The following is a 27,717-nucleotide window of genomic DNA, read 5'->3' on the forward strand; positions in this document are numbered from 1 at the left end:
CCAATTAGCCGTGAAAATACTCGAAGACCATAAGCGTATTCCAGAACGTCTTGCCGGAAGCACGACAGAGGAATAATTGAGGAGGTGTCAACAAGAAGTACTTGAGTACCTGGCCACAGGTGGCGCTGGTAAGTACACCCCCTTCTAGTATTGTGATAGCTGGCGTATCCCTCCATAGAATTCTGTCGGGCAACGGAGTTGACAGCTACATGATTATCGGGTAAGTTTAATATTGAAAACCTTCTCGCTCTGGCAATCGCACTGGCTGCCTCCTTCGAAAAGCCTCTAGCTCTAGCGAATCTTTCGACAGTCTGAAGGCAGTCAGCCGAAGAGCGTGGAGGTTTGGGTGCAACCTGTCTACATGAGGTTGACGTAGAAGGTCCACTCTTAGAGGTAGAGTCCTGGGGATGTCGACTAGCCATTGAAGTACCTCTGTGTACCATTCTCTTGCAGGCCAAAGGGGAGCAACCAGCGTCAGCCGTGTCCCTTCGTGCGAGATGAATTTCTGCAGAACTTTGTTTATTATCTTGAACGGTGGGAATGCGTACAGGTCGAGATGGGACCAGTTCAGTAGAAAAGCATCCACATGAACTGCTGCAGGGTCTGGAACAGGGGAACAGTACAGCGGAAGTCTCTTGGTTATGGAGGTGGCAAACAGATCTATGGTAGGTTGACCCCACAAGGTCCAAAGTCTGTTGCACACACTCTTGTGGAGGGTCCATTCCGTGGGAATGACCTGATTCCTTCTGCTTAGGCGATCTGCTGAGACGTTCATATCGCCCTGAATGAACCTCGTGACCAGAGTGAGGTTTAGACCTCTTGACCAAATGAGGAGGTCCCTTGCGATCTCGTATAGGCTCCTCGAATGGGTCCCTCCTTGCTTGGAGATGTAAGCCAAGGCTGTGGTATTGTCTGAGTTCACCTCCACCACTTTGCCTAGCAGGAGGGACTTGAAGTTCAACAGGGCTAAATGAACTGCTAGTAGCTCCTTGCAGTTGATGTGGAGTAATCCCTGTTCTTCGTTCCACGTTCCCGAGCATTCCCGTCCGTTCAAGGTCGCACCCCAGCCCGAGTCCGATGCATCTGAGGAGAGATGAAGATTGGGGGTCTGAATAGCCAACGAAAGACCCTCCCTGAGAAGGAGGTTGTGCTTCCACCACAGGAGAGTGGTCTTCATCTCTTGGGTGATTGGGATAGAGACTGCTTCGAGAGTCGAACCCTTGTCCCAATGAGCTGCAAGATGGAATTGAAGAGGGCGGAGGTGGAGTCTCCCTAGCTCGACGAACAGGGCCAGTGATGAAAGGGTCCCTGTGAGACTCATCCACTGTCTCACCGAGCAACTGCTCCTCTTCAGCATGCTCATGATGCACTCTAGGGCTTGGCTTATCCTGGGGGCCGATGGAAAAGCCCGAAAATCCTGACTCCGAATCTCCATTCCCAGGTACACAATGGATTGGGAGGGAATGAGTTGAGACTTTTCTATGTTGACTAATAGACCCAGTTCTCTGATTAAGTCTAAAGTCCAATTGAGATTCTCCAGACAGCGACGACTCGTGGAGGCTCTCAACAGCCAGTCGTCTAAGTAGAGGGAGGCTCTGATGTCCGATAAGTGTAGGAATTTTGCTATATTCCTCATCAGATGAGTAAAGACCATAGGAGCTGTGCTTAGGCCAAAACACAGGGCATGGAATTGGTAGACAACCTTTCCGAAAACGAATCTCAGGAAAGGTTGGGAGTCTGGATGAATAGGAACGTGAAAGTAGGCATCTTTCAAGTCCAACGAGACCATCCAGTCCTCCTGCCTGACCGCTGCTAAGACCGACTTCGTCGTCTCCATCGTGAACGTCTGCTTGGTGACATACGCGTTGAGCGCGCTGACGTCCAGCACCGGTCTCCAACCCCCTGTCTTCTTGGCCACAAGAAAGAGACGGTTGTAGAAGCCCGGGGATTGATGGTCCCGGACTATAACCACTGCCTTCTTCTGCACAAGTAGCGACACCTCCTGGTGCAATGCTAGCCTCTTGTCCTCTTCTTTGTAGTTGGGAGAGAGGTTGATGGGCGATGTGGTCAGAGGTGGTTTGAGGCAGAATGGAATCCTGTAACCGTTCCTCAGCCAACTGACAGACTGGGCGTCTGCACCTCTCTTCTCCCAGGCTCGCCAGAAGATCTTGAGTCTGGCTCCTACTGCTGTCTGGAGATGCGGAGAGTCAGTTTTTTCCTTTAGATGTCCTGGAGCCTTTCCTGGACTTGCTCCTGTAAGAGTCTGGACGGGAGCTTCCTCGGCTGGGGGCTCTACCACGAAAGGGCGGTATGAACCTCGTAGCAGGGGTATCAACCACTGGGGAGCGATAAGTCTTGGGGACTGAGGTAGCAACCTTAGACTTACGAGCCGATGAGGCTACAAGATCGTGTGTGTCTTTTTGTATCAGGGCAGCAGACAAGTCCTTAACCAGCTCTTCGGGGAAGAGGAACTTCGAGAGCGGAGCAAAAAGGAGTTGTGACCTTTGGCAAGGTGTAATGCTGGAGGAAAGGAAGGTACACAGCTGTTCCCTTTTCTTCAAAACCCCTGATACAAACATCGACGCAAGCTCACCCGATCCATCCCTAATGGCCTTATCCATGCAGGACATTAATAGCATGGCAGAATCCTTGTCCGCAGGAGAGGTCTTCTTGCTGAGGGCCCCCAGGCACCAGTCAAGAAAGTTGAACATCTCAAATGCTCTAAACAGTCCTTTCAGTAAGTGATCCAGGTCTGAGAAGGTCCAGCAAACCTTAGAACGCCTCATTGCAGTTCTCCGAGGCGAGTCTACCAGACTTGAGAAGTCAGCCTGGGCAGAGGCAGGTACTCCCAAGCCTGGTGCTTCTCCTGTGGCATACCAAACGCTCGCTTTCGAAGTGAGCTTAGTTGGCGGGAACATGAAAGAAGTTTTGCCAAGGTGTTGCTTAGTCTGCAGCCACTCCCCTAAGATCCTTAATGCTCTCTTAGAGGACCTTGCTAGGACTAGCTTAGTATAGGAGGACTTAGCTTGTTGTACGCCCAGCGAAAACTCAGATGGAGGAGAGCGGGGAATAGCAGAGACAAAGTGGTCTGGGTAAACCTCCCTAAGCAGAGCCAAGACCTTACGAAAGTCAATAGACTGTGGAGAAGGCTTGGAATCATCCACGTCTGACGAGGGATCCAGGTGTGCCTCCTCATCATCAGACGCCTCATCACCAGAGTGTAGCGAAGATATTGGACAAGAATGCTGAACAGCAGAGTCAGAACGAGTAGGAACAATATTAGTGGTTTCCTCTTCAAGTAACTGTTGAGGGAGAACCTGAGGCTCAGACTGCAAAGGCTGAATAACAGACAAAGCAGAAGGAAGGCGCATGGGTGGAGGAGGCTGACTCCTAGCATGAGAGGTTGAACCCAAGAGTTGCGCTTGCTGAGCGGTTGGTGGAAGCGGAGTAGCAAGTTCCTGTTCCTGTGGTGTGAGCGGAGCGTGATGAGGTTGAGGCTGCGCAGAACAAGGTAAATGTCTCGCAAGCTGAGGCTCCTGAGGCGCAAGGCCAAGGTGTAGTGGAGCTTGCCTTGTGGATGGTTGAGCTCGCTGCAGCGAGAGCTGAGGAGACTGACTCATGCACGGGAGAGGTTGTTGTACCTCAGCCGAGAGTTGCACCACTGGTGGAGCAGCAAGGGGAGGCGGAGGAAGAGAGGTATAATCCTCCTGATCCCATAGCAAAGGTTGCCTTAAAGAAGGCGGAGGCTGAACACCACTGGGAACAGCAAACTCAGACTGTGGCTCAACATCGTACGCCTGGCAGGTGGTACTGCGATCAGGCGGAGCAAGCGCAGGCGGAGCGAGCGTAGGCGGAGCGAACGCAGGCGGAGGGAGTGTAGGCGGAGGCGGAGGCGCAACACTCTCAGCCCGACACTCACGCATCAAGTCCGAAAGCTGTGCTTGCATGGACTGTAGTAGAGTCCACTTAGGGTCGGCAGAAACTACAGTAGGCTGAGGTAAAGCCTTAACAGTCGAGCTCTGTTGTGGCAGAACCTTACTCCTCTTGGGCGGAGTGCAGTCGACAGATGACTGCGGCGAGTCAGAGCTGAGCCAATGACTGCAACCTGGCTGAGCACTCGCGGACTGGACTCTGCGTTTAAGTGGTCTCGAGACCTGAGACCAACGTTTCTTCCCTGACAGATGATCAGCGGACGAGAAAAAGACGGGCTCAATCGTCTGCAGGTGGGAGTGACGGTCTTTGGAAGACACGCCCGCAACCACCGAGGATACTTCTGTACGCCTAACAAGGCCTGCCGAACCCTTATGCCCTTCGACATTGCTTCTCCCCTGGGCTTGGGAGCTTGCAAGAGGTCCCGGACTGGGAGGACGACTGGCTCGCACAGAAGTATCCTCACGCACCACACTGGCACTGACACTAGCACTTGGCACTGCACTGACACTAGCACTCGTCACAGCACTGGCACTAATTCCACCCACTGCACTCTTTACCTTAAGTTCCTTAACTTCGGCCATCAGAGACTTATGGTCACTTACCACTGACTCTACTTTATCGCCTAAGGCCTGAATAGCACGCAAAACAACAGACATATCAGGCGGAGGGCAAACAGTAGGTTCGGGGGTAGCCACTACAGGGGTAGGAAAAGGTAGGGGATCATGAGGTGAGGAAAACAGTGAAGAGTGAGAAGAACTCCTCCTAACTCTACCTCTCTCTAACTTAGTTGAATATTTTAAAAGACGGACAAATTCCAGTTCCGAAAGTCCGGCGCATTCCTCACATCGATTTTCTAACTGACAGGGTCTGTCCCTACAGTCAGAACAAGCGGTGTGAGGATCTACCGAGGCCTTCGGAATACGCCTATTGCAAGACCTACATCGTCTATGGGAGGGGGCTTGCGAAATGTCAGACATCTTGAATCCAAAGAGTTAGCCAAAGGGGTTTCCAAAATCAAGCAAAAGATCGTTACCGTATATCAGGACTATATAAAAGCTATCTAGCTAATATAAGAAGGTTTCCAGTAAAGCGACAGCCGAAATCTGAGAGAATACTTCACCAATTAGCCGTGAACAAACTCGAAGATCATAAGCATATCCCAGAACGTCTTGCCGGAAGCACGACAGAGGAATAATTGAGGAGGTGTCAACAAGAAGTACTTGAGTACCTGGCCACAGGTGGCGCTGGTAAGTACACCCCCTTCTAGTATTGTGATAGCTGGCGTATCCCTCCATAGAATTCTGTCGGGCAACGGAGTTGACAGCTACATGATTATCGGGTAAGTTTAATATTGAAAAACTAGTCACTCTATAAGACTACTAAATTGTGAGGCAGAAGACTGAGTGAGTAGTCTGGATCATATCAGGTCTCCACTTATTAAAGCAAGTAGCACTCCTAAACAACCCCCTATTACTTATGTGGATGGTGTGGATGGCCTTGTATGATTACCTTCTATACTGATGGGGTGAACGAAGTTTCAAATAAAGTTAATAAATTTCATCATGTTTCAGATGACAGTACAGTAGCCTATACGCTGTTTGCTTGTAAGCTCAGCGACTAGCTCCTCACATGTTAACTCTAACAGAGGGAACGTAAGCCCTAGTACATTTACTGCCGAAACGAATCCTCTGCGTGCATGCAAAGCACCTCCCTTTTCTAGTGCAAAACCCATCGCGAAATCGGCTGATTTTCAATTAGCACATCTTGCAATAAAGGAAAATGAAGAAAAAATCCCAGAGGTAGACCATGAAAGTGAGAAATTATTGCCATTGTAAACTGTGCATAACCTTACTGCTGTGAAATAGCCTAATCAGTTTATTAAGGTACTTTTGGAAGCTTCTTAATCTACCAAATCTACAGAAGTAGCTACTTCCAAGAAAGTTTACTTAACTCAGTTCTCCAACTTCATGTGGATAGAATCGATAAATTGTTGTCTCAGACTGAAAAAAGAAAGCTTAGCCATTCAAGTTCCCATTTAAAACTCAAGCTCACTTTAACGTAGAGACATGTCGACTTCTACAAGAATCATCAGTTCCCTGACCTTGTCTTTGATTTGATTTGAGTGCCAGTCTTGACCCAATCAGTGCGCCCCATAAGAGAAAATCTTTGAATTCAGGTTGCATCCCCTCCTAAAGGGCACTGCCTCTTAAGTAGGAATGCAGGGGAAGATAAGGCTTTGATCATTAATAGGGTACACACACTAGCAAGACATTGCCCTAGAATACTATTTAGTGAAATAAATGTTACAACAGGCCACAGGTAAATTTTCATATGTTTACCATCACTTGTAAACTCAATTTATCACATTCAAGTACAGATAAGATTATCCTCTAATGGTTGGTAGTACACTGAGAAACTATTCATTTATGAACATTTTCAATGAGGTGGAAATGGAATGAAACAGGAAACCAGTTTATAAATCTACATTCCTCTTCATTCAGTGGAAGAATGGCAAGAAATCATACGCTTATGACTCTACGAATGCCAGCAAACTGGATCGTGTGCGAGTATCCATGGAAAAACAATTTCATTTTTTGCCACGAAACAGTGGTAACAACCGTCGACTGAAAATGGATCCATGTGCCGAGGTCCTTAATACAATAAAATATTCTATGGTTAGAGATGCAAGCATATCTTTAAATGTAAAAAAAAAAAAAAAAAAAAAAAAAAAAAAAAAAAAAAAAACCCGGTAAAATTATAGTTACATACGGAACAACATTTAGAAAAAAAAAAAATGTATTACTGTACCTATAATAAATAATGTGCTTTAACTGAATTTGACCATTTCAACAGCAAATAAACTGAAAACCTTTAAGACCATCTAAGAAGGGGGATATTTTTAAGAAATCCAATTGTTTTTGCTCCGCTGTGCACTCGCTTTGCTAGCGAAAAAGAAAAGCATCAAGCTGCTATATACTGGCAAGCGGTACATGCTGCCCTGCTCACGCTAACCACATTGATTATTAGGGGTGTATGTATGATAGCGGGCACCTGCATTTATGATTATAACTAACTTAGAACACGGCAGTGTAAGGGGGGTCGCAGGCCCCCCTGTTAGGTAAGTGGGTAAGGACACGGCTTTTAGATTAGGGGGGGGGAAGTTGAGGTTAGTTGATGTTAGTTGATTTCCATTTTTAAAAAACATGCGAGGAACTGGCCGCTGATATACAAAGGCTCCGATTATTAATTCTTAAAAAATTAAGTTTTTATTTGTAGTGAAAATAAGTCATTTTCAAAAAGAACCGATGTTTATTTATATGAAAAACCTGTTTTTAAATAGAATATAGGATAGCGGCCACCTGTATGTATTATTATGGCTAACTTAGAATACGGCAGTGTAAGGAGGGTCGCAGGGCGGCGTTAGCCCCCTCGTCAGGTATGTAGGTAAGGACACTGGTTGTAGGTTAGGTTAGGCGGGGAAAGTTTAGGTCCACTTTTAATCAATGCATGAAGAACTGGCCGCTGATATACAAAGACTCCGAAAATCTTTTCCTGTCCGTAACTGTAATAAAACCAGAAAACATAGTACCCCCACTAACATGAAATGGCGCACGGGTAAAGAAATAGTAAAGTAGAAATAAGTAAAAGCCAGGATAAACTGTACCATAACTCTACGTCAAATCTGAATAATTTTAGCAGGAAAAGCACATTTACAAGGTACAAGGCACATCGAGTGAATAGGTAATAGCACTTACTGCAACTTTTATCGAAAATAAGACGTAGCCATAGGAAGTAGAACGTAAAATGTCAAACTGGATTTAGCCTGGATTTGACATGTCAACAATTCTTCTTCTTCCTTAAAAAGTGAAAATAGTACCAGTTGTAGTAAGATGGGAGAGTTTTAACGTCTCTCTTTCGCAAACATTCTTCTTTTTTACATTTTCTCCTTTCAATTTCTTCTTAGCTGCTCTTAGAAAATTGATTGTTGGCTATGAGACACTTCTTAGCCTTCAAGAGAAGTTTATTGAACATTAAGGCATACTATAAACGTATTATAGAGGGGGACTTTTAACGGCTCTCTTTCTCAAACATTCTTCTTTTTACATTTTCTCCTTTCAATTTCTTCTTATCTGCTCTTAGAAAATAGATTGTTGGCTATGACATACTTCTTAGCCTTCAAGAGAAGTCTATTGAACATTAAAGTATAATCTAAACGTATTTTAGAATGAACTATATTATCTGAAATCTCATAATATTGGTTTACCTAGTCTGTCTTGATTCATGAACTGTTTAAATAAATGTTTATTTTGTCAGTTTTATTATAGTTAAGTTGTATCCCAAATCGTAGAGTCTACATATTGAGCTATACTCAATTCTTTTAAATCTCTCGTAGATTTTATAAACATCAACTTCCCTTATGGGTATTCATCCACATTCTCATAAAAAAACATTATTCATCATTTAGCCAACATTAGAACTTAAAATTTTCCCAAATATTTAGCATGCTGTCATAATTATCATTCATACTTAACTATCACTCTCCTAAGATAAACCTGATATTACAGTGAAAAAGCAACAATGGGAATGTAAACAAAAAGGGTTCTTATTCTATCTTTTCCATTTTCATTTTATACTCTCTCTCTCTCTCTCTCTCTCTCTCTCTCTCTCTCTCTCTCTCTCTCTCTCTCTCTCTCTCTCTCTCTCTCTCTCTCTCTCTCTCTCTCTCTCTCTCTCTCTCTCTCTCTCTGTATATTGATCTAAGGTTGATAACTCACCAGTTCTCAGCATTTATTAAGGGATGAGGCTGTCAGAACCACACCTTTTCCACCATGTACATTGCACAACCTACGACAGTCAGACTAAATTTCTCGTTAACTTAAGTTTTCTATTTATTCTATTAGAAATTTAAACCAATTCTAAAACTAAGCATACGTAATGTTTTGGTGTAAGTTGTTTTTATATTGTGATGTTAATCTACTTTGCAGATTTGCAGAATTAATCATATATTCAATAATTGTCAGTTTTGAAGCTCATAGCCTAATCCATTAGACTAACAAATTTTATTATACATAGGCTTTCTATCCACTTCTATTTTCCATTACCAACGTAAAATAGGTTCTACGCTTCCTGTATATTTTCCAAGGTACAATCAAGGATTATTATTATTATTATTACTTGCTAAGCTACAGCCATAGTTGGAAAAGCAGGATGCTATAAGCCCAGGGCCTCCAAAAGGGGAAATAGCTCATTGAGGAAAGGAAACAGGAAAATTAAATATTTGAAGAACAGTAACAACATTAAAATAAATATTTCCTATATAAACTATAAAAACTTAGAAAAGAACAAGAAGAAGAGAAATAAGATAGAATTGTGTGCCGGAGTGTACCCTCAAGCAAGAGAACTCTAACCCAAGAGAGTGGAAGACCACGGTACAGAGGCTATGGCACTACCCAAGACTAGAGAGCAATGGTTTGATTTTTGGAGTGTCCGTCTCCTAGAAGAGCTGCTTGCCATACTTAAAGAGTCTCTTCTACCCTTACCAAGAGGAACGTGGCGACTGAACAATTACAGTGCAGTAGTTAACCCCTTGGGCGAAGAAGAATTGTTTGGTAATGCCGGTGTTGTCAGGTGTATGAGGACAGAGGAGAATATGTAAAGAAATATGCCAGACTATTCGGTGTATGTGTAGGCAAAGGGGAAATGAACCATAACCAGAGAGAAGGATCCAAAGTAGCACTATCTGGCCAGTCAAAGGACCCCATAATTCTCTAGTGGTAGTATCTCAACGGGTGGTTGGTGCCCGGACCAACCTACTACCTATTCTTTAGCTATGGTAAGCAGCTCTTCTAGGAGGACATTCCGAAATCAAACCATTGTTCTCTAGTTTTGGGTAATGCCATACCCTCTGTACCATGGTCTCCCACTGTCTTGCGTTCGAGTTCTCTTGCTTGAGGGTACACTATTCTATCTTATTTCTCTTCCTCTTGTCTTTTAAAGGTTTTATAGTTTATATATAAAAGATTTATTTTAATGTTGCTACTGTTCTAAAAATATTCTATTCTATTGTTAATTAATTTTCTTGTAGTTTATTTCTTTATTTATTTTCCCCACTTTACAGCACCATTTTCCTTGTTGGAGCCCTTGGGCTTATAGCATCTTGTTTTTCCAACTAGGATTGTAACTTAGCAAATAATAATAATAATAATAATAATAATAATAATAATAATAACACTTCTAGACTCATTTTCTCAAGAGCTTTGGCAATACAGTAGTAGTCACCTGCATTGGCCCATATAAGTTACTGATAGTCACCCTTCATACCATCCATATTTCAAATGTTGATTCAAAGTACAGTCTTGGTGCACAATGTCATCGAAACCGAACATAAATACACATTGTTATCGTCCAATTTCATCTTCGGTCCGCCAAAGATGGGACTAGGGGTTACAAGGTAATGGCTTCTGGTGTCTCGGCACTGCGGCAGTTCGTACTCTTCTTCTTTGTCTCGCAGATAGAACCATGTTTAACCGTCCATTCCCATGCTCAAAGATCTGTGAATCATACCGTTTGTAAGTCTTCAATGATTCCATTACACCAACACAACTTATCTAATAGCATTTTCTCGAATTGTGTGTCGGTGTTTTAGGTAACAAAACTTGTAGTTTTATAATGATAATGAGTTGAAAAGCTTGTCTACTATTAGCGAAGTTGCCACCTTTCCCATGATGTATGTAAATCTTTATAGCAATACCACTATACCTTTGTGGAAATATGGCAACAGCTCTTTATAGCTATGATATAATACATGGGCCCATTAGCTTGGTCTATAAAGCGAGAAATTCTTGCATGGTTTTAGCCGTATCTAGTTTACTCCTCTTGGAATTTACAGAACCACACGGTTATTCCTAGAGTCGTGAGGTGTCTATTGCCAACCTATTCATATTTTATTCACATGTCAGAAACATAACTCGGCGTTTACCAATTTCCTTGCAATATGCCGATGTAGAAAGGCAAACCATTGATGTATTTTTACCTGCGTTTATCTATATGTTAGCAGAAACGTCAAAACTTCTTGCCTGATTTTCACAAAATTTTAAAAGCGAGTAGATATTATGCCCCGGAAAAACTCATAATAAATATTTGGAGGTGATCCTGATCAAGATCGGGATTCTGGTTATTATTGCTTAATTTTTTTAATTAGATTCATCAACGATCAACACATGACGGGAAAACTTAGTTTGTAGACTTGAGCTACATGTTGGCGAAGGTCTGAAATATCTTAAAATTCCAAATTCCATTCATAATAATAGTTATAATACTCCTACAATGCGGAAGCAATGACACACGTCAGAGATTATGTTACATTGAGAGGGTAAGTAAGTTACAAAACAGAAAAGTCATGAATACCCTTTTGATTTTGTCGTGTGTAAATGGTTTAAGGTTTAAAGGTCGGCCATTAATGGCAGAAGCAAGTGACAGTGATAATGCCATAGCTAGCAGGACAGTACCTTAGAAACTGGCCATATATGCATTTGATCAGCGCCAAAGACCCCTCTCCGTCGAAGCTAGGATCAGGGAGGTTCAGGAAATGACTACTGATGATTCAAGCATATAGACCTATAGGGTTCCCCAAATCTCACGTCCTTAGATCACAAAAGGATGGTGAGGTTGCAGACACTGCAAAAAATACTGCAGAACTAGAGCGTGACTCGAACCCCAGACAGGCAGATCGCCAGGCAGAGACGTTTCCAGTAGGCCAAGCCAGTAAAATAATATTGATCAAAGGGTGTATTCGAGGTGTTGCAAAGCTTGAAGGTACACTCGGACACACTATCTTGTTTCTCTTCCTCTTTTTTTTTTTATTTTTTTTTAAGTTTTTATCCTCTTGCTATTTCAAAGTTTTTATAGTTTATATATGAAAGATTCATTTTAATGTTATTGTTCTTAAATCTCTCGTAGTTTTTCCTTATTTCCTTTCCTCACTGGGCTATTTTTCCCTGTTGAAGCCCTTGGGCCTATTACATCCTGCTTTTCCAACAGGGTTGTAGTTTAATAATAATAATAATAATAATAATAATAATAATAATAATAATAATTCAAGATGAGTTCAAGTATTAACGTTCGTGGTTTATATATATATATATGTATATATATATATATATATATATATATATATATATATATATATATATATATATATATATATAATTCCTAATGGTGCTGGTTGTCTTGTGGCTACAGATAATCTTTGTCGGAAAAAAACATTTCATAGTCATGTTTTTCTTTCGATAACTCGCAATGAATAGTGTCAACCAGTAAACGTCAGTTATGAAAATGTGCTTGAGTTTACAACACAGTCTCGTATGGCATGACGCGTGAGGTGTAACCGGATAAGCTCATCACAAAATATATGCTAACAACAACTCTAACAAAAATATTACAATGGAAAGACTCAAAATTCAATAAAAAATAAAGATTTATTTTCCCTTTGCCTACACACATACCGAATAGCCTGGCCTCATCTTTACATATTCTCCTCTGTCCTCATACACCTAACAACACTGAGATTACCAAACAATTCTTCTTCACCCAAGGGGTTACTGCATTAGGAGGACACTCCAAAATCAAACCATTGTTCTCTAGTCTTGGGTAGTGTCATAGCCTCTGTACCATGGTCTTCCACTGTCTTGGGTTAGAGTTCTCTTGCTTGAGAGTAAACTCTGGTACACTGTCCTATCTTCTTTCTCTTCCTTATTTTGTTAAAGTTTTAATAGTTTATATTGATCTTTATCTTAATGTTGTTGCTCTTCTTAAAATATTTTTCCTTGTTTCCTTTCCTCACTGGGCTATTTTCCCTGTTGAAACCCCTAGGCTTATAGCATCCTCCTTTTCCAACTAGGAATGTAGCTTAGCAAGTAATAATAATAATAATAATAATAATAATAATAATGATTATTGTTATAATAACAATTACTCTCACACAAACTATAACACGAAGACCCGAAATAAAGTACAATAAAGACGGTTGTGTTCCTTACGAAGAACGTTTGAATTTTATTAACCACTTTACAATGTTTGAGAGAGAGAGAGAGAGAGAGAGAGAGAGAGAGAGAGAGAGAGAGAGAGAGAGAGAGAGAGAGAGAGAGAGAGAGCTCATTATTCGACAAAGATTCTGTAATTTCATGACGAAATCAAAGCTCTCCTCATTATTATTATTATTATTATTATTATTATTATTATTAGAAAAGCTACAACCCTAGTTGGAAAAGCATGACGCTATCATCCCAAAGGCTCCAACAGGAAAAAAATAGCCCAGCGAGGAAAGGCAATAAGGAAATAACCTAAATGAAGAGCAATGAATGATCAAAATAAAATATTTAAAAAAACAGTAATAACATTAAAACACTTATTTCATATATACAGTAAACTACTAAAAGACTTATGTTAGCTTGTTCAATATAGAAACATTTAATTCAAGTTTGAACTTTTGAAAGTCTACTGATTCAACTACCCGATTAGGAAGGTCATTTCACAACTTGGTCACAGCTGGAATAAAACTTCTAGAATACTGTGTAGTATTGAGCCTCATGATGGAGAAGGCCTGAATTAACTGCATGCCTAGTATTACGAACAGGATGGAACTGTCCGGGAAGATCTGAATGTAAAGGATGGTCAGAATTATAAAAAAAAAAATCTTATGCAACATGCATAATGAACTAATTGAACGACGGTGCCAAAGATCAATATCTAGATCAGGAATGAGAAATTTAATAGACCGTAAGTTCCTGTCCAACAAATTAAGATGAAAAGCAGCAATTGAAGACCAGACAGAACAATAATTTTACAAGGTAGAATGAAAGAATTAAAACACTACAGAATACATTGATCACCGAAAAACTTTCTCGATATGCCATATTTTTGTGCAATTAAAGAAGACACAGACCTAATGTGTTTCTCAAAACTAAATTTGCCATGGAGAATCACACCTAAAATTTTAAGTCAGAGAGAGTTAAAGAAACATTATCAATGCTCAGATCCAGATGTCGAGGAGCCACTGTCCTAGACCTTTAATCATACTTTGAGTTTTGCTAGGATTCAACTTCATGCTCCATAATTTGCACCATGCACTAATTTTAGCTAGATCTCTATTAAGGGATTTAGCAACCATAGATCTACATTCAGAAGGAATTGATGCAAAAAAGAGTAAAATTATCTGAGTATGCAACCAGCTTATTTTCTAGGCCAAACCTCATGTCATGTGTTTATAGTATGAAAAGTCATGGGCCACGAACACTACCCCGAGGAACACCAGATATCAAACACATTTACGTAGTTGAGTGACATTACTAATTCTCCAAGTGCTAAAAGCTCCTCTTCTTGCTAACTTGCGCAAAATAACATAACTTTGGAGCTAGGAATCTGCAGTCTTTGGGCCTACACCTCCATAAGCATCAAGGTCCATCAACAGAGCTTTGAATTCACGAAATCGAAAAGATAACTAGTTAGTTTAACCTTAGGAAAACAAGAATGAGGGAGATCAAATTACTCTGCTTACTGTCAAAAACATCAGCCAAAAGGGTTGCCTTTTCCTCTGGACAGTGGGCGACAGACATCTAGTTTGTGTAAAGGAGCAGATTTAAGGGTAGTACACCAAATTATGTTACTGGGTTGTACCAGAAAGGGTTTCTTTTATGGTTAAATGTTATTCCTTTTCAGTTGAAGCATAAACTCTCCTCCAGGCTGAGTATGGTTAGTCTAAATCAAATCAAATTGTTACCCTTCCAAAGATGATAGGCCGCCTGCTTCTCCAAACAAGCTCGTCTACAATCATGGGTTGTCTTTCACTCGGTACCTTAGCACACGAGAAGGGATACGCCTATCATTCTCATTCAAAGGGACAACAGAATTAACACTACAATACAATTATGACCAATTCAAGCCCAAAAGATCACTCAAAATCTCATTCCAGTCTGCTTGAGATTTCATATATATTTTACATGAGTATGATACATCAGGGGACAGGTTGCTCAGTCTTCACTACTAATGAAATCGAGGCATAATCAGATGTCCCTACTGGAGAACCAATCTTACTTGTTATAACGCCAGGGGAGTCGGTGTATACGAGGTTCAAGCAGTTCTAGACCTTATCAGGAGAGTAGTGTCTGAAAGTAAAGGTAAATGGCAGACATATTCCAAGTAAACATTATCACATTATCAATCCAGTCAAGCTTTTTTGGGGGGTCGTTGGAACCTTTACAACGGCCACCCCCATACTTTGAGAAATAGGTGTAACTATATATATAAACACGTCTTCGTATACATAGATATATTCTACCGAAAAAAAAACAATATTGACAGTAACAATAATATCACAAAGGCACAAACGTCCACCATATTATAATACGACTCGAAAAAAAAAACTTTTATTAAAATAAAAACTAGTTTGCAATAATACAAACGTCAATACCTGAAGTTTTATAAAAATCCTTCATAGTTCAGAAAGGCACAAGGCATTTTGATTTTATTTAAAATAAACTAAATATAAAAGAAGTTTTTCTTATACTAAATAGGTAAAAAATTCTTAAATGTTAAATACATTCTTGTCGTTTAATTTATAAAGCCTCTAAGCAAAGTTAGTTTCATATCTCGAGGTAAATTCTTATCAAAACACAGAAGTTTTTTATCCTTGAAATTTTTCGTTATCTTTATCGAGAACACAATGGTGATGGAGTTCACTATCTTTAACATTTTATCCTCCTCTCCAAAGCATCCTACGACATTTTCCTTTCCTCTCCACCAAGTTTTTGAACATTTAGATTATGCTTTCTATCACATTCTCCAACAGCTGTATATCATTTCCACCGCATTCTCCAACAACTGAATATCATTTCCACCGCATTCTCCAACAGATGATTATCCTCTCCACCACATTCTCCAACAGATCATTATCATCTCCACCACATTCTCCAACAGATCATTATCATTTCCACCACATTCTCCAACAGATCATTATCATCTCCACCACATTCTCCAACAGATCATTATCATCTCCACCACATTCTCCAACAGCTGAATATCATTTCCACCACATTCTCCAAGAACTTAACATCATTTTTATCACATTCTCCAACAACTGAATATCATCTCCACCACATTTTCCAACAGATGATTATCATCTCTACCACATTCTCCAACAGCTTTATATTATTTCCATTATTCTTCAACAGATCATTATAATTTCCACCACATTCTCCACCAAACGATTATCATTTCCACCTCATTATCTGGTATCTCACAGCTCTCTCCACCACACCCTCCATCATCTTATCACCACCTCCATCACATTCACCATCACATGAACATCATCTCCACCACATTCTCCAACATTCACCAACACATCTCCCCATCACCAAGGCGTCAGTAAGGACGCCAGACGGGATCAGGAGGCCTCTGATGAATCCCAGAATTCCTGGAGATCCCTAAGGATCCCGACGAAGAAGAAGATGAAGGAGGCATGGGATGAAGGGCGCCCTGGTTGGAAGGCGCCGATCCGGCCACTCTGATCACATCCTCCCTGGTGGGCGTGTTCGTGGGCGGAGTGAGGGTGGTGGGCGTGTGTGGAAGAACCGAGCAGAGGGACGAATAGAGAAGGGATGCTGCGGGATGCATGGGAGGGGTCAGGTAGACGCCGTGGTGGCTCCCTCCCAAGATGTTCGGCCCACCGCCTAAAATACCGGAGGCTCCACCCCCATTCATGCCGTGGGCGGCACCCTGCTGCATGCTGCTCCCGCCCCCGTGCGCCCCCGGAGCGGAGGAGGAGGCCGTGGCAGCTGCTGCTGCGGCGGCAGCTAGCAAGTCGACGTTCCCGGATCCCATTCCTGCGAGGACGTTGCTGTTCCCCCCGAAGATGCTGGATCCCCCTCCGAGCATGCTGAGGGTGGTGGCCACAGAGGAAGGGGGGAGGGAATGGTGGTGGGGGGCAAAGAGGTCTTTGGACAGGCCTAGACCCGAGGCGTCTCCGATTTGATCCGGTAGAACTGTTAAAATAAAAAGTTTTTTTTTAGAGTTATAATAATAATAATAATAATAATAATAATAATAATAATAATAATAATCTTTATTTCAGCAAAAGCCATATACAGAGTTACAATAAGGGTACAGTGATCTTACACTTTTGACATCAATAAAAAAAACAGATGAGATATGCAATAATATCAGTGATATATTATAAACATCAATTAGCAGGTTGACTACAGAGTTCTAAGGTCTGGGTAATAAAATCACAATAGAATTAACGCTTAACAATGATGATAACATACATATCAGCAAACAAAAAGAGAGGGAGAAAAAAAAATGGCGATGACAATGATAAATATGTTGGAACAGAAACTGCTTGAACAATGAAAGAACACAGGGAAAAAAAAATCTAGTCACAAAGCAGGTGGTGTGAAGGAACTACAGGACATCCAGACAACAAAGATGTAACATAATAAAACACGTTATCATTATTTGACAGAACCTTCAGCGAATAATTTTATGTTAAACAGGCTGATATAAGACTTTTTATATTTTATTTATTTAAGATCTATTTTAATGTAGTTATTGTTCTTAAAATTTTTTATTTTAATTGTTACTTCTCTTGTAATTTATTCATTTCATTATTTCCTTTCCTAACTATCTTTCCCTGTTTGAGCCCTTAGGCTTATAGCAGCCTGTTTTCAAAACTAGGATTGTAGCTTAGCTAATAATAATAATAATAATAATAATAATAATAATAATAATAATAATAATAATAATGATAATAGAAACTGAAATCTAATGCTTAATGTGATAATTATCTTTATCAAATAAAAACAGAAATTGAAAGCACATCTCTTTCACCTGACTATACAATGACACAAACATACGTATATACTGTAGATGTAGCCCTTTTACTTATTGTAAACTATAAATGTATCATAAATAAGATTTCATAATATTAAAAAAGAAACAACTACGTGAAACGGATTTGCAAACAGTTGTGCTATTTTTAAATTACGATGTATAATTTTACGTACATCAATGTTTTCAGAATATACTTAATTTTTAAAAAAGAAAACTGTAAATACGCAATCATGATTATAAAATAATGTTTTTTCCGGGGTGTGATGCGCAGTTTACTACCACTATTGGAAAAATAGTCGGACACAGGACAGAAAAAAACTGACTTACAATAAATAAGTTTATACCTATCACAAGGACGGGAGAGACCGAGAGGTTATACTCTGGCGATGACGCTAAGTGTGACAGTATATGACAGTATATATATATATATATATATATATATATATATATATATATATATATATATATATATATATAGTGAATATGCATACACGAGATATATATATATATATATATATATATATATATATATATATATATATATATATATATATATATATAGTGAATATGCATACACGACATATATATATATATATATATATATATATATATATATATATATATACATATACTGAATATATATATATATATATATATATATATATATATATATATATATATATATACATATACTGTATATATATATATATATATATATATATATATATATATATACATATACTGAATATATATATATATACATCTACTGAATATATATATATACATCTACTGTATATATATATATATATATATATATATATATATATATAGTGAATATGCATACACGATATATATATATATATATATATATATATATATATATATATTAATATATATATATATATATATATATATATATATATATATATATGTGTATATATATACTGAATATATATATATATACATTTACTGTATGTATATATATACATATACTGTATGTATATATATATATATATATATATACATATACTGTATGTATATATATATATATATATATATATATATATATACATATACTGTATGTATATATATATATATATATATATATATATATACATATACTGTATGTATATATATATATATATATATATATATATATATATATATATATATATATATATATATATATATATATATATATATATATATATATATATATATATATGCTTATAAGTCACTAAATAGCGCGTGACAATATATTCAGCCAAGGCCACAGGAAAAATAAAAGAAGGTATACCGAGCGCTTTCGTGTTATTTCAACACATTTTCGAGGTACAATGCTAAAAACACAGAGAATATCTAACAAAGTAAACTGAAAAGAATGAAAACAAGTATTCAAAGTCCGGTTAAAACTAGTACAGCAGATACAGAACAGTTCAACAGGTGATTAAAAAGAAACAATCTCACAAATCTCGTTAACAACAAATGGGTCCAGTTTGTACATACCCTGGCTTACATTCATTAAGTCACTGTGATATTTGATAAAAGCAGATTCAATTATATTCCTACGGGTTATATTATTACAATATAAAACAACTTTTGCCCCCTCCCAATAAATCATGTGATTAAAATTATTAATGTGTAAAAACAAAGCATTCGAAATTTGTCCCGTTCTCACACTATATTTGTGTTGTTTAATTCTGGTGTCCAGTCCCTTCCCAGATTGTCCTAGATAAAAACAATTGCAGTTCATGCAAGGAACCCCGTAAATGCAGCCCTGAGAAACTTTGGGAGAATTCCTTATTAGTATGCTTTTCAGTGTATTTGAAAATTTAAAAACAACATTAATATTAAAATTCTTGCAAAAACTCGGAACCCTCCGTAAGAGGTCATTATATGGTAAAACGAGCACATTATCATTATTAAAAGCCATTCTCGGAGTTACAGAATAAAACGTTCTTTGTGCTTTCTGTAAAGCACATTCAATAAAATATCTAGGGTATTTCAATTTCTCCGATATGTTGAAGATATTTTCAAACTCTTCCTGAAGAAATTCCGGGCTGCAGATACGTAAGGCTCTTAAAAACATAGAAGAAAAAGTAGCCTTCTTAACTTGATTACTATGGTTGGAATAATAGTGAATATAGGAATTTACGTTTGTAGGTTTTCTATACACTGAGTATTTGAAGCTATTTAGAGTACGGTGAACATTTACATCCAAAAATGAAAGACAACCATCACGTTCTTCTTCACAAGTGAAATTAATGGAAGGTACCAAATTATTCAGTTCAGAGAGAAATGCATTTACATTTTCGGTTAGAGGCCATATGCAAAAAATATCATCAACATACCTATACCACAGAACACCATAAGGCAAAATATTAGGTAAAAATCTTGTTTCAAAAAACTCCATATATAAATTACTTAAAACAGGCGAAAGAGGATTTCCCATTGCCATACCAAACTTTTGTGTATAGAATTTGTCATCAAAAGTAAAGACAGAATCACAAATGCAGAGTTTAACCAGTTCTAAAATATTATGAGTGGACAAGGGTAAATCATAATTGTCTAAAAATTCAGCTAAATATTCAAGCAAGTCATGTATAGGTACTTTTGTAAACAGAGATACAAAATGGCTGGTTAAGATTCTTTCACCTTTAGTTGGAAGCATTTCGAATTCCAATATCAAACATAATGTAGATCTGATAGAAAAACTGAATAGCACAACTATTAATTTTAAGTTTAAAATGATTAGTTTTGATGTTGTATCTCTGTTTACAAAAGTACCTATACATGACTTGCTTGAATATTTAGCTGAATTTTTAGACAATTATGATTTACCCTTGTCCACTCATAATATTTTAGAACTGGTTAAACTCTGCATTTGTGATTCTGTCTTTACTTTTGATGACAAATTCTATACACAAAAGTTTGGTATGGCAATGGGAAATCCTCTTTCGCCTGTTTTAAGTAATTTATATATGGAGTTTTTTGAAACAAGATTTTTACCTAATATTTTGCCTTATGGTGTTCTGTGGTATAGGTATGTTGATGATATTTTTTGCATATGGCCTCTAACCGAAAATGTAAATGCATTTCTCTCTGAACTGAATAATTTGGTACCTTCCATTAATTTCACTTGTGAAGAAGAACGTGATGGTTGTCTTTCATTTTTGGATGTAAATGTTCACCGTACTCTAAATAGCTTCAAATACTCAGTGTATAGAAAACCTACAAACGTAAATTCCTATATTCACTATTATTCCAACCATAGTAATCAAGTTAAGAAGGCTACTTTTTCTTCTATGTTTTTAAGAGCCTTACGTATCTGCAGCCCGGAATTTCTTCAGGAAGAGTTTGAAAATATCTTCAACATATCGGAGAAATTGAAATACCCTAGATATTTTATTGAATGTGCTTTACAGAAAGCACAAAGAACGTTTTATTCTGTAACTCCGAGAATGGCTTTTAATAATGATAATGTGCTCGTTTTACCATATAATGACCTCTTACGGAGGGTTCCGAGTTTTTGCAAGAATTTTAATATTAATGTTGTTTTTAAATTTTCAAATACACTGAAAAGCATACTAATAAGGAATTCTCCCAAAGTTTCTCAGGGCTGCATTTACGGGGTTCCTTGCATGAACTGCAATTGTTTTTATCTAGGACAATCTGGGAAGGGACTGGACACCAGAATTAAACAACACAAATATAGTGTGAGAACGGGACAAATTTCGAATGCTTTGTTTTTACACATTAATAATTTTAATCACATGATTTATTGGGAGGGGGCAAAAGTTGTTTTATATTGTAATAATATAACCCGTAGGAATATAATTGAATCTGCTTTTATCAAATATCACAGTGACTTAATGAATGTAAGCCAGGGTATGTACAAACTGGACCCATTTGTTGTTAACGAGATTTGTGAGATTGTTTCTTTTTAATCACCTGTTGAACTGTTCTGTATCTGCTGTACTAGTTTTAACCGGACTTTGAATACTTGTTTTCATTCTTTTCAGTTTACTTTGTTAGATATTCTCTGTGTTTTTAGCATTGTACCTCGAAAATGTGTTGAAATAACACGAAAGCGCTCGGTATATCTTCTTTTATTTTTCCTGTGGCCTTGGCTGAATATATATATATATATATATATATATATATATATATATATATATATATATATATATATATATATATACAGCCAAATACTTGCTCTTTATTATATAGGGAAGATAAAAGTTTGACATCAAAGTGTTAAGACAACAGCCATAAAGAAATCAAAATAAATAAATAAATGAACAAATAAACTATCAAACCAAACTACATCAAATCCTTACAATTGAGATGACTGGAAGACGCCACCGCTTCCGAGATGCTCACGTCCCTGTGGCCACCCGGAGGAAGGGCCGGATTCAGGTGACTCTGCCCGTGTGGACCGTGTGTTGTAGGGCACGCTGGGAGGGAGGAACCTAGGTAGGAAGGCGGGTATCCAGGTGGGGGGTAGCTGGGCCAGCCAGTGTCAACGAGACCTGGAAAAGGAAGGTGGTTTCAAAATGGGTTTCTGGAACAATTCGATATATCTTCGAAATGTATATTGTTGTGGGTGTAGGTGGCCAGGGAGGCCATTTATATAGTCGAGGTGCTACTCGAGGGGCTGTAAAAATCCCTTAGTTTCCCTGCGAAGTAAAAAAAAAATTAAAATGAGGAAGGAAGTAAAGTGAAAAGAAGGAAAAGTAGAAAGCTAAAGAGTAGGCGCAGCCGAGTCAAAAAAAAAGCTGCTTTCTTCCTATAAGGGTTAAGGTTAAAGGTGCCTAGTTTCAGTTTCAGTTTCATCAGAATAGATACTCACGAGAACGTCAGCTAGGCAATCCCAAGCCCCACTGTGGTGCCCAACCACATCAGTGGCCTCCCCAGTAAGCAGTTTAAACTCACAGTTCCCGGGCTGGGATCGATCTGCTGCCATGCGAATGTTAAGCGAACACATTACCAATGTACTAGCCCGGAGGCTAGTTTTACGGCATTTTTACCGAGGGTGGTCCTATCTACTGGTAAACCGTGATTAAAGTTTGGTTGTAATTTAAATATTGGGTAAGAAACCTAATGATAAATTAATTTCCCAGCCTTGAATTGAATTGAATATGGGATTTAGGCATTAAGCCAAGCACTGGGGCATCAAAGGCCATTCAGCGCTATATAACGAAAATCATTCAATCATATCTGTACACTCACACCATTTAGTATCATTTTAACCTTTAATACAAATCGTAACACTTTCATACAATAAAATCTAGATGTGAAATAAATAGGGATTAAAAGGGTAAAATAAATAAATAAATTAATAAAATCAATTATAGCTCGTAATATAACCCAATACTTTGTATAAATTTTCTCAAGTTCAGGGTATTACAGTTTTCCCCCAGTATATCTCTTAACGGTTTGTCCTGGAGTAAATGTGTCCTCCTCTGGAGATTAAAAACAGGACAATCGACTAAAATATGTTTAACATCCATTGTCACTTGACAGGTATTACAAAGAGGGGCCTGTCTCCCTTCCCCACTCTTCATTAAATAATTGTGCGTTGCATGTGTATGGCCAATACGCAGCCTAGTTATAATAATGGTATCCCTTCTACTTGTAGAATTACAAGATGACCATTTATCCACCAATGGGTGGATTTGTTTCAATTTTGTATTGGTGGTCAGTTCAGACCATCGAGCTTGCCACTTATTTTTACAGTAAAGATGAATCTCACTTTTAAGATCTTTGTAAGGAATACTCAAGGGGGATGGATTACTTAGCCCTGAAGCTTCCTTTGCTGCCTTATCTACTTGTTCATTCCCATCCACCCCAACATGGGCAGGGACCCAACAGAAGTGAACACTGATACTCTTCCTAGATTGCAGAAGTACTAACCAGTCCTGCACCTCTTGTACTAGATGATGGCCTGGCATAATTTGTTTTAATGAGAGTAAAACACTATTGGAATCCGTAAAAATTGTATAAAAACTATTTTGGTTGTCATTTTTAAAAATATGTTGGACTGCGAGAATTATTGCGTACAGCTCAGCAGTAAAAATTGAACAAGAGGATGTGAGTTTCCTTCTAATAACAATATCGCCCACCACAGCTGCACTTCCAACTCCTGCAGCCGATTTGGAGCCATCTGTAAAAACATGTTTCCCATGATGTTGAGCAGCATGATTTAAAAACTCGCTTTTCACTACCCTACTAGGTAAGGTATTTTTCCCTCCTGCCGTAAAACATACTTTAACAGGTGGATTACACCAAGGAGGAGACTTGGGATATCCTACCTCTGCTATCTGTGCTGTTAACAAGCCTACTTCTCTAGCATCATTTTTCAGCTGTACTTCCAAAGGCTTAGGCACTCTAGATCTGTTAGGAGCCCGATCTAAAGGCGCCCTAACATATTTACAGTTAGGATTGTTTCTCACAGCAAGGGCCCTAGCTAAAAACCTCAAACTCAACTCCTCTCTGCGAATGGAAAGGGGAGGTATGCCAGAATCAACATAGAGACTGTCAATGGGAGATGTTCTGTAAGCACCTGTGCAGATGCGAAGCCCAGCATTGTGAACAATATCAAGTTTTCCAAGTAAAGTCTTTGTAGCTGACCCATATATTTGGCATGCATAGTCTAACTTGCTCAGACACAAAGATGTATAAATTCTAAGCAAAGTTGTTCTATCAGCACCCCAATCAAAATGCGATATCACTTTCAGAATGTTCAGTGACTTCTTAACCCTGATAGATAGGTCATTTATATGGGGACCAAATGTCATTTTCTTGTCGAAAATGACTCCAAGAAACTTGACACTATCCTCATATGGCAAAATACAATCATTTAAGAAAAGGGTGGGGATCTCTTCCCTTTTACGAGTACGAGTAAAGCGAATGGCTTTGGTCTTCTGAGGAGAAAACATGAATCCGCGAGAATTTGCCCATGCGGAAGCAGCATTTATTGCAATTTGAAGATTTTGGCATGCTTGTAGTGCACATGATCCACTACAATAAATTGCAAAGTCATCGACAAATAGTGATCCTTGTATGCCAGGAGGTATGTGACTAATGAGACTATTAATTGCAACAGCAAACAAGGTCACACTCAATACGCTGCCTTGGGGGACACCTTCTTCTTGCATGTAGGATGAAGATAGTTCTGACCCTACTCTCACTTTAATGGAGCGGTTTGATAAAAATTCTTCAATAAAAGAGAACATATGTCCTCCTATACCCCACGAGGCCAATTGCTTTAAAATACCACCCCTCCATGTGGTGTCATATGCCTTTTCGAGGTCAAAAAAGACACCCACCACCTGGTTTTGGTTAGAAAAAGCATTTGAAATTTCCCTTGATAACATCAGCAAAGGGTCTAGAGTACTTCGGTTCTTCCTAAAACCAAACTGTCTGTTAGATAAAAGATTTTTTGATTCTAGATACCACACAAGTCTGTTGTTGATCATTCTCTCAAATAGTTTGCATATGCAACTGGTCAAGGATATGGGCCTATAACTAGATGGCAGTTCTGGGTCTTTACCAGACTTGTGGCCTGGAATTACAATTGAAGTATGCCAGGAATCAGGAGATGTATGGGAAGCCCATAGACCATTAAAGGTTTCTAATAAAAATTCCTTGGTATCCACTGGAAGATGTGATATCATTTCATACCGGATGCCATCCTCACCTGGGGCAGTTGAAGAAGAGCTGGAGATAGCATTTTGCATCTCCTCCATACTAAAAGGCAGGTTAAAAGCTTCAGTATTTGAAGAAGCAGGAGGAACAACAGATGTTGATGCTCTAATTTGTTGAAATGCTGGGGAATAGTTGTCAGCACTTGATACATGAGCAAAGTGCTTAGCAAGAACCTCTGCTACATCTTTGGGGTCAGATATATATCTATTATTTTCCCTTAATATTGGTAGAGGCTTAGGGACGAATTTACCTTGAAGTTTTCTAATCTTGTCCCATATTTCCTTTGAAGGAGTTTTGGTATTAATATTAGATATATATTTCTTCCAAGATTCTCTCTTTGCCTTTTTAAAAATTCTTTTTTGTTTGGCACAGGCTCTGAGATATGCTATTCTATCTGCTAAATAGTTTGTCCTCAAGTATCTTCTGAAGCAAGTTCGGGTCACTTTTCTTGCGTTGGCACATTCTTTACTCCACCAAGGAACTACAGAGCGATGAGGTAAACCGCATGTTTTAGGTATAAACTTGCTAGCATTATCATCAATAATATTTTCAAGATGTTGATAGGCATGCACTGGAGATGTAAATTCATCATATTCTTTATCAGTGTGTGAACAGTTTTCATAAGCTGCCCAGTCTGCCTCATCTATCTTCCATTTTGGTGGACACTGAGAAGGAAGATTATGGACATAATTTAACATTATTGGCCAATGGTCACTGCCATGTAGGTGTTCATTTACTGACCAAAGGTAGTCCAATCGAATGGATGAGGAACAGATTGACAAATCAATGGCTGATGTAGAGTTGTGGAATACATCATACCTAGTTGGAGAACCATCATTCATTAGTATGACATCATTGTTGTCGATTAATTCTTCAACAAGATTACCCCATCTATCGCACACATTTCCACCCCATAAAGTATGCTTTGCATTAAAATCACCCATTAAAATAAAAGGGGCAGGAAGCTGATTGATCAAGTCTTGGAGGTCAGAAAGTCTAAGCCTTCTTGGATTACCAGCATGATCTAAGAGGAAAAGTTCTAAGGATGGTTCAATATATAGCGAGCATAAAGTAATTTTTTTCCCGATATGAGTTCTAACTGCACATGCCTGTAGTGGTGTATTGAGTGGGATTGTTTCAAATTTTACAGATTTGTGAATAATAAAACCTGTACCACCTTGAGCTCTTGCAGCTTGCAAAGGAGGGGATCTACAAAAATGATAATTGAGTCCAGGATTAAATGGTTTGTCACTGATCTTGGTTTCCTGTAGGCAAATTACCTTCGTGTCTGAGTCCCTGGTTAAAGTTTTTATTTGCTCAATGCTAGTACTTAGACCTCTGCAATTCCACTGGATGATAGACATTATCTTTTGTTATTATTTTTCTTTGTCTCATTTGTCTTTTGGGACTTTTCAGATGAAGCCATGTAAGGCCTGGAGATGGAAGGCTTTACTAGGCCACCACTCTTCTTTTCTTTTCCCAGCCTTGAGGGGGTTTTCATGTTTTTGAATGCTTTCACTAACACTAAAATCTCAACTTGAGGGTTAACCAACTCAATCATTATTGCACAAAGATTTATATTATTGGACATTCTCTTATCTCCTTTGTTTTTCCAGATTCGTTAGATATAATGATTTACCCCTATCTCTTTGAGTGGGGTAAATGTGGCCGTCCTACAGTCAATTCTTTTTAGCGAGGCAGATTTGCACCGAGTCTTAGGAGTGCCATTTTAGCTCGGAAAAGTTTCCGGATCGCTGATTGGTTGGACAAGATAATTCTAACCAATCAGCTAACAGGAAACTTTTCCGAGCTAAAAGGGCACCGCTACGAGTCAGTGCAAATGCGCCTCATTAAAAAAAATGAGTAGTAAAAACGGCTCTGCCTTGCTATCTGCTCAAGCTCGATATTTTTTTGAAGTGACTGCAATCTAACCATCCTTGTGAGCTATTGATGACGGATTTGCGAGAACCTATAAGTCTACCTGGTGAGTCATCAGCAGCCATTGTCTGGCCCTACCTGGTCCTAGCGTGATGACCAGGGGGACTTGTGCATTGATATGCAAGTATGGTCTGTCTCTAGGACATTGTCCTGATGGGTCATTGTCACTGTCCCTTGCCTCTGCCATTCACGAGAGACATTTAAATCTGTAAATGTCACTCTTTGAGAATCCAAAAATAACTTTTTTCGTAA

At 38.8% G+C, this 27,717-nt stretch overlaps 2 protein-coding genes across 2 annotated transcripts in view; both read right to left on the bottom strand.

Annotated features, from left to right (window-relative positions):
* The window catches only part of LOC137622285 (RAB6A-GEF complex partner protein 2-like), a 79,495-nt gene extending 71,680 nt beyond the window's left edge, over nucleotides 1-7,815 (bottom strand). The window contains exon 1 of the mRNA XM_068352845.1: nucleotides 7,689-7,815. The gene's annotated coding sequence lies outside the window, so the exon portion shown is untranslated. The remainder of the gene's footprint in view (nucleotides 1-7,688) is intronic.
* Nucleotides 7,816-15,289: 7,474 nt separating this feature from the next.
* LOC137622286 (AT-rich interactive domain-containing protein 1B-like) overlaps nucleotides 15,290-27,717 on the bottom strand; it is a 29,663-nt gene continuing 17,235 nt past the window's right edge. Inside the window, exons 3-4 of the mRNA XM_068352846.1 lie at nucleotides 22,158-22,349; nucleotides 15,290-16,970 (exon numbers count right to left, since the gene is read on the bottom strand). Of these exons, the coding sequence (XP_068208947.1) occupies nucleotides 16,351-16,970; nucleotides 22,158-22,349 (812 nt within the window). The 3' untranslated portion in view covers nucleotides 15,290-16,350. The remainder of the gene's footprint in view (nucleotides 16,971-22,157; nucleotides 22,350-27,717) is intronic.

The sequence above is a fragment of the Palaemon carinicauda genome, chromosome 29 (assembly GCF_036898095.1).
Source record: "Palaemon carinicauda isolate YSFRI2023 chromosome 29, ASM3689809v2, whole genome shotgun sequence".
Taxonomy (NCBI): Eukaryota; Metazoa; Arthropoda; class Malacostraca; order Decapoda; family Palaemonidae; genus Palaemon; species Palaemon carinicauda.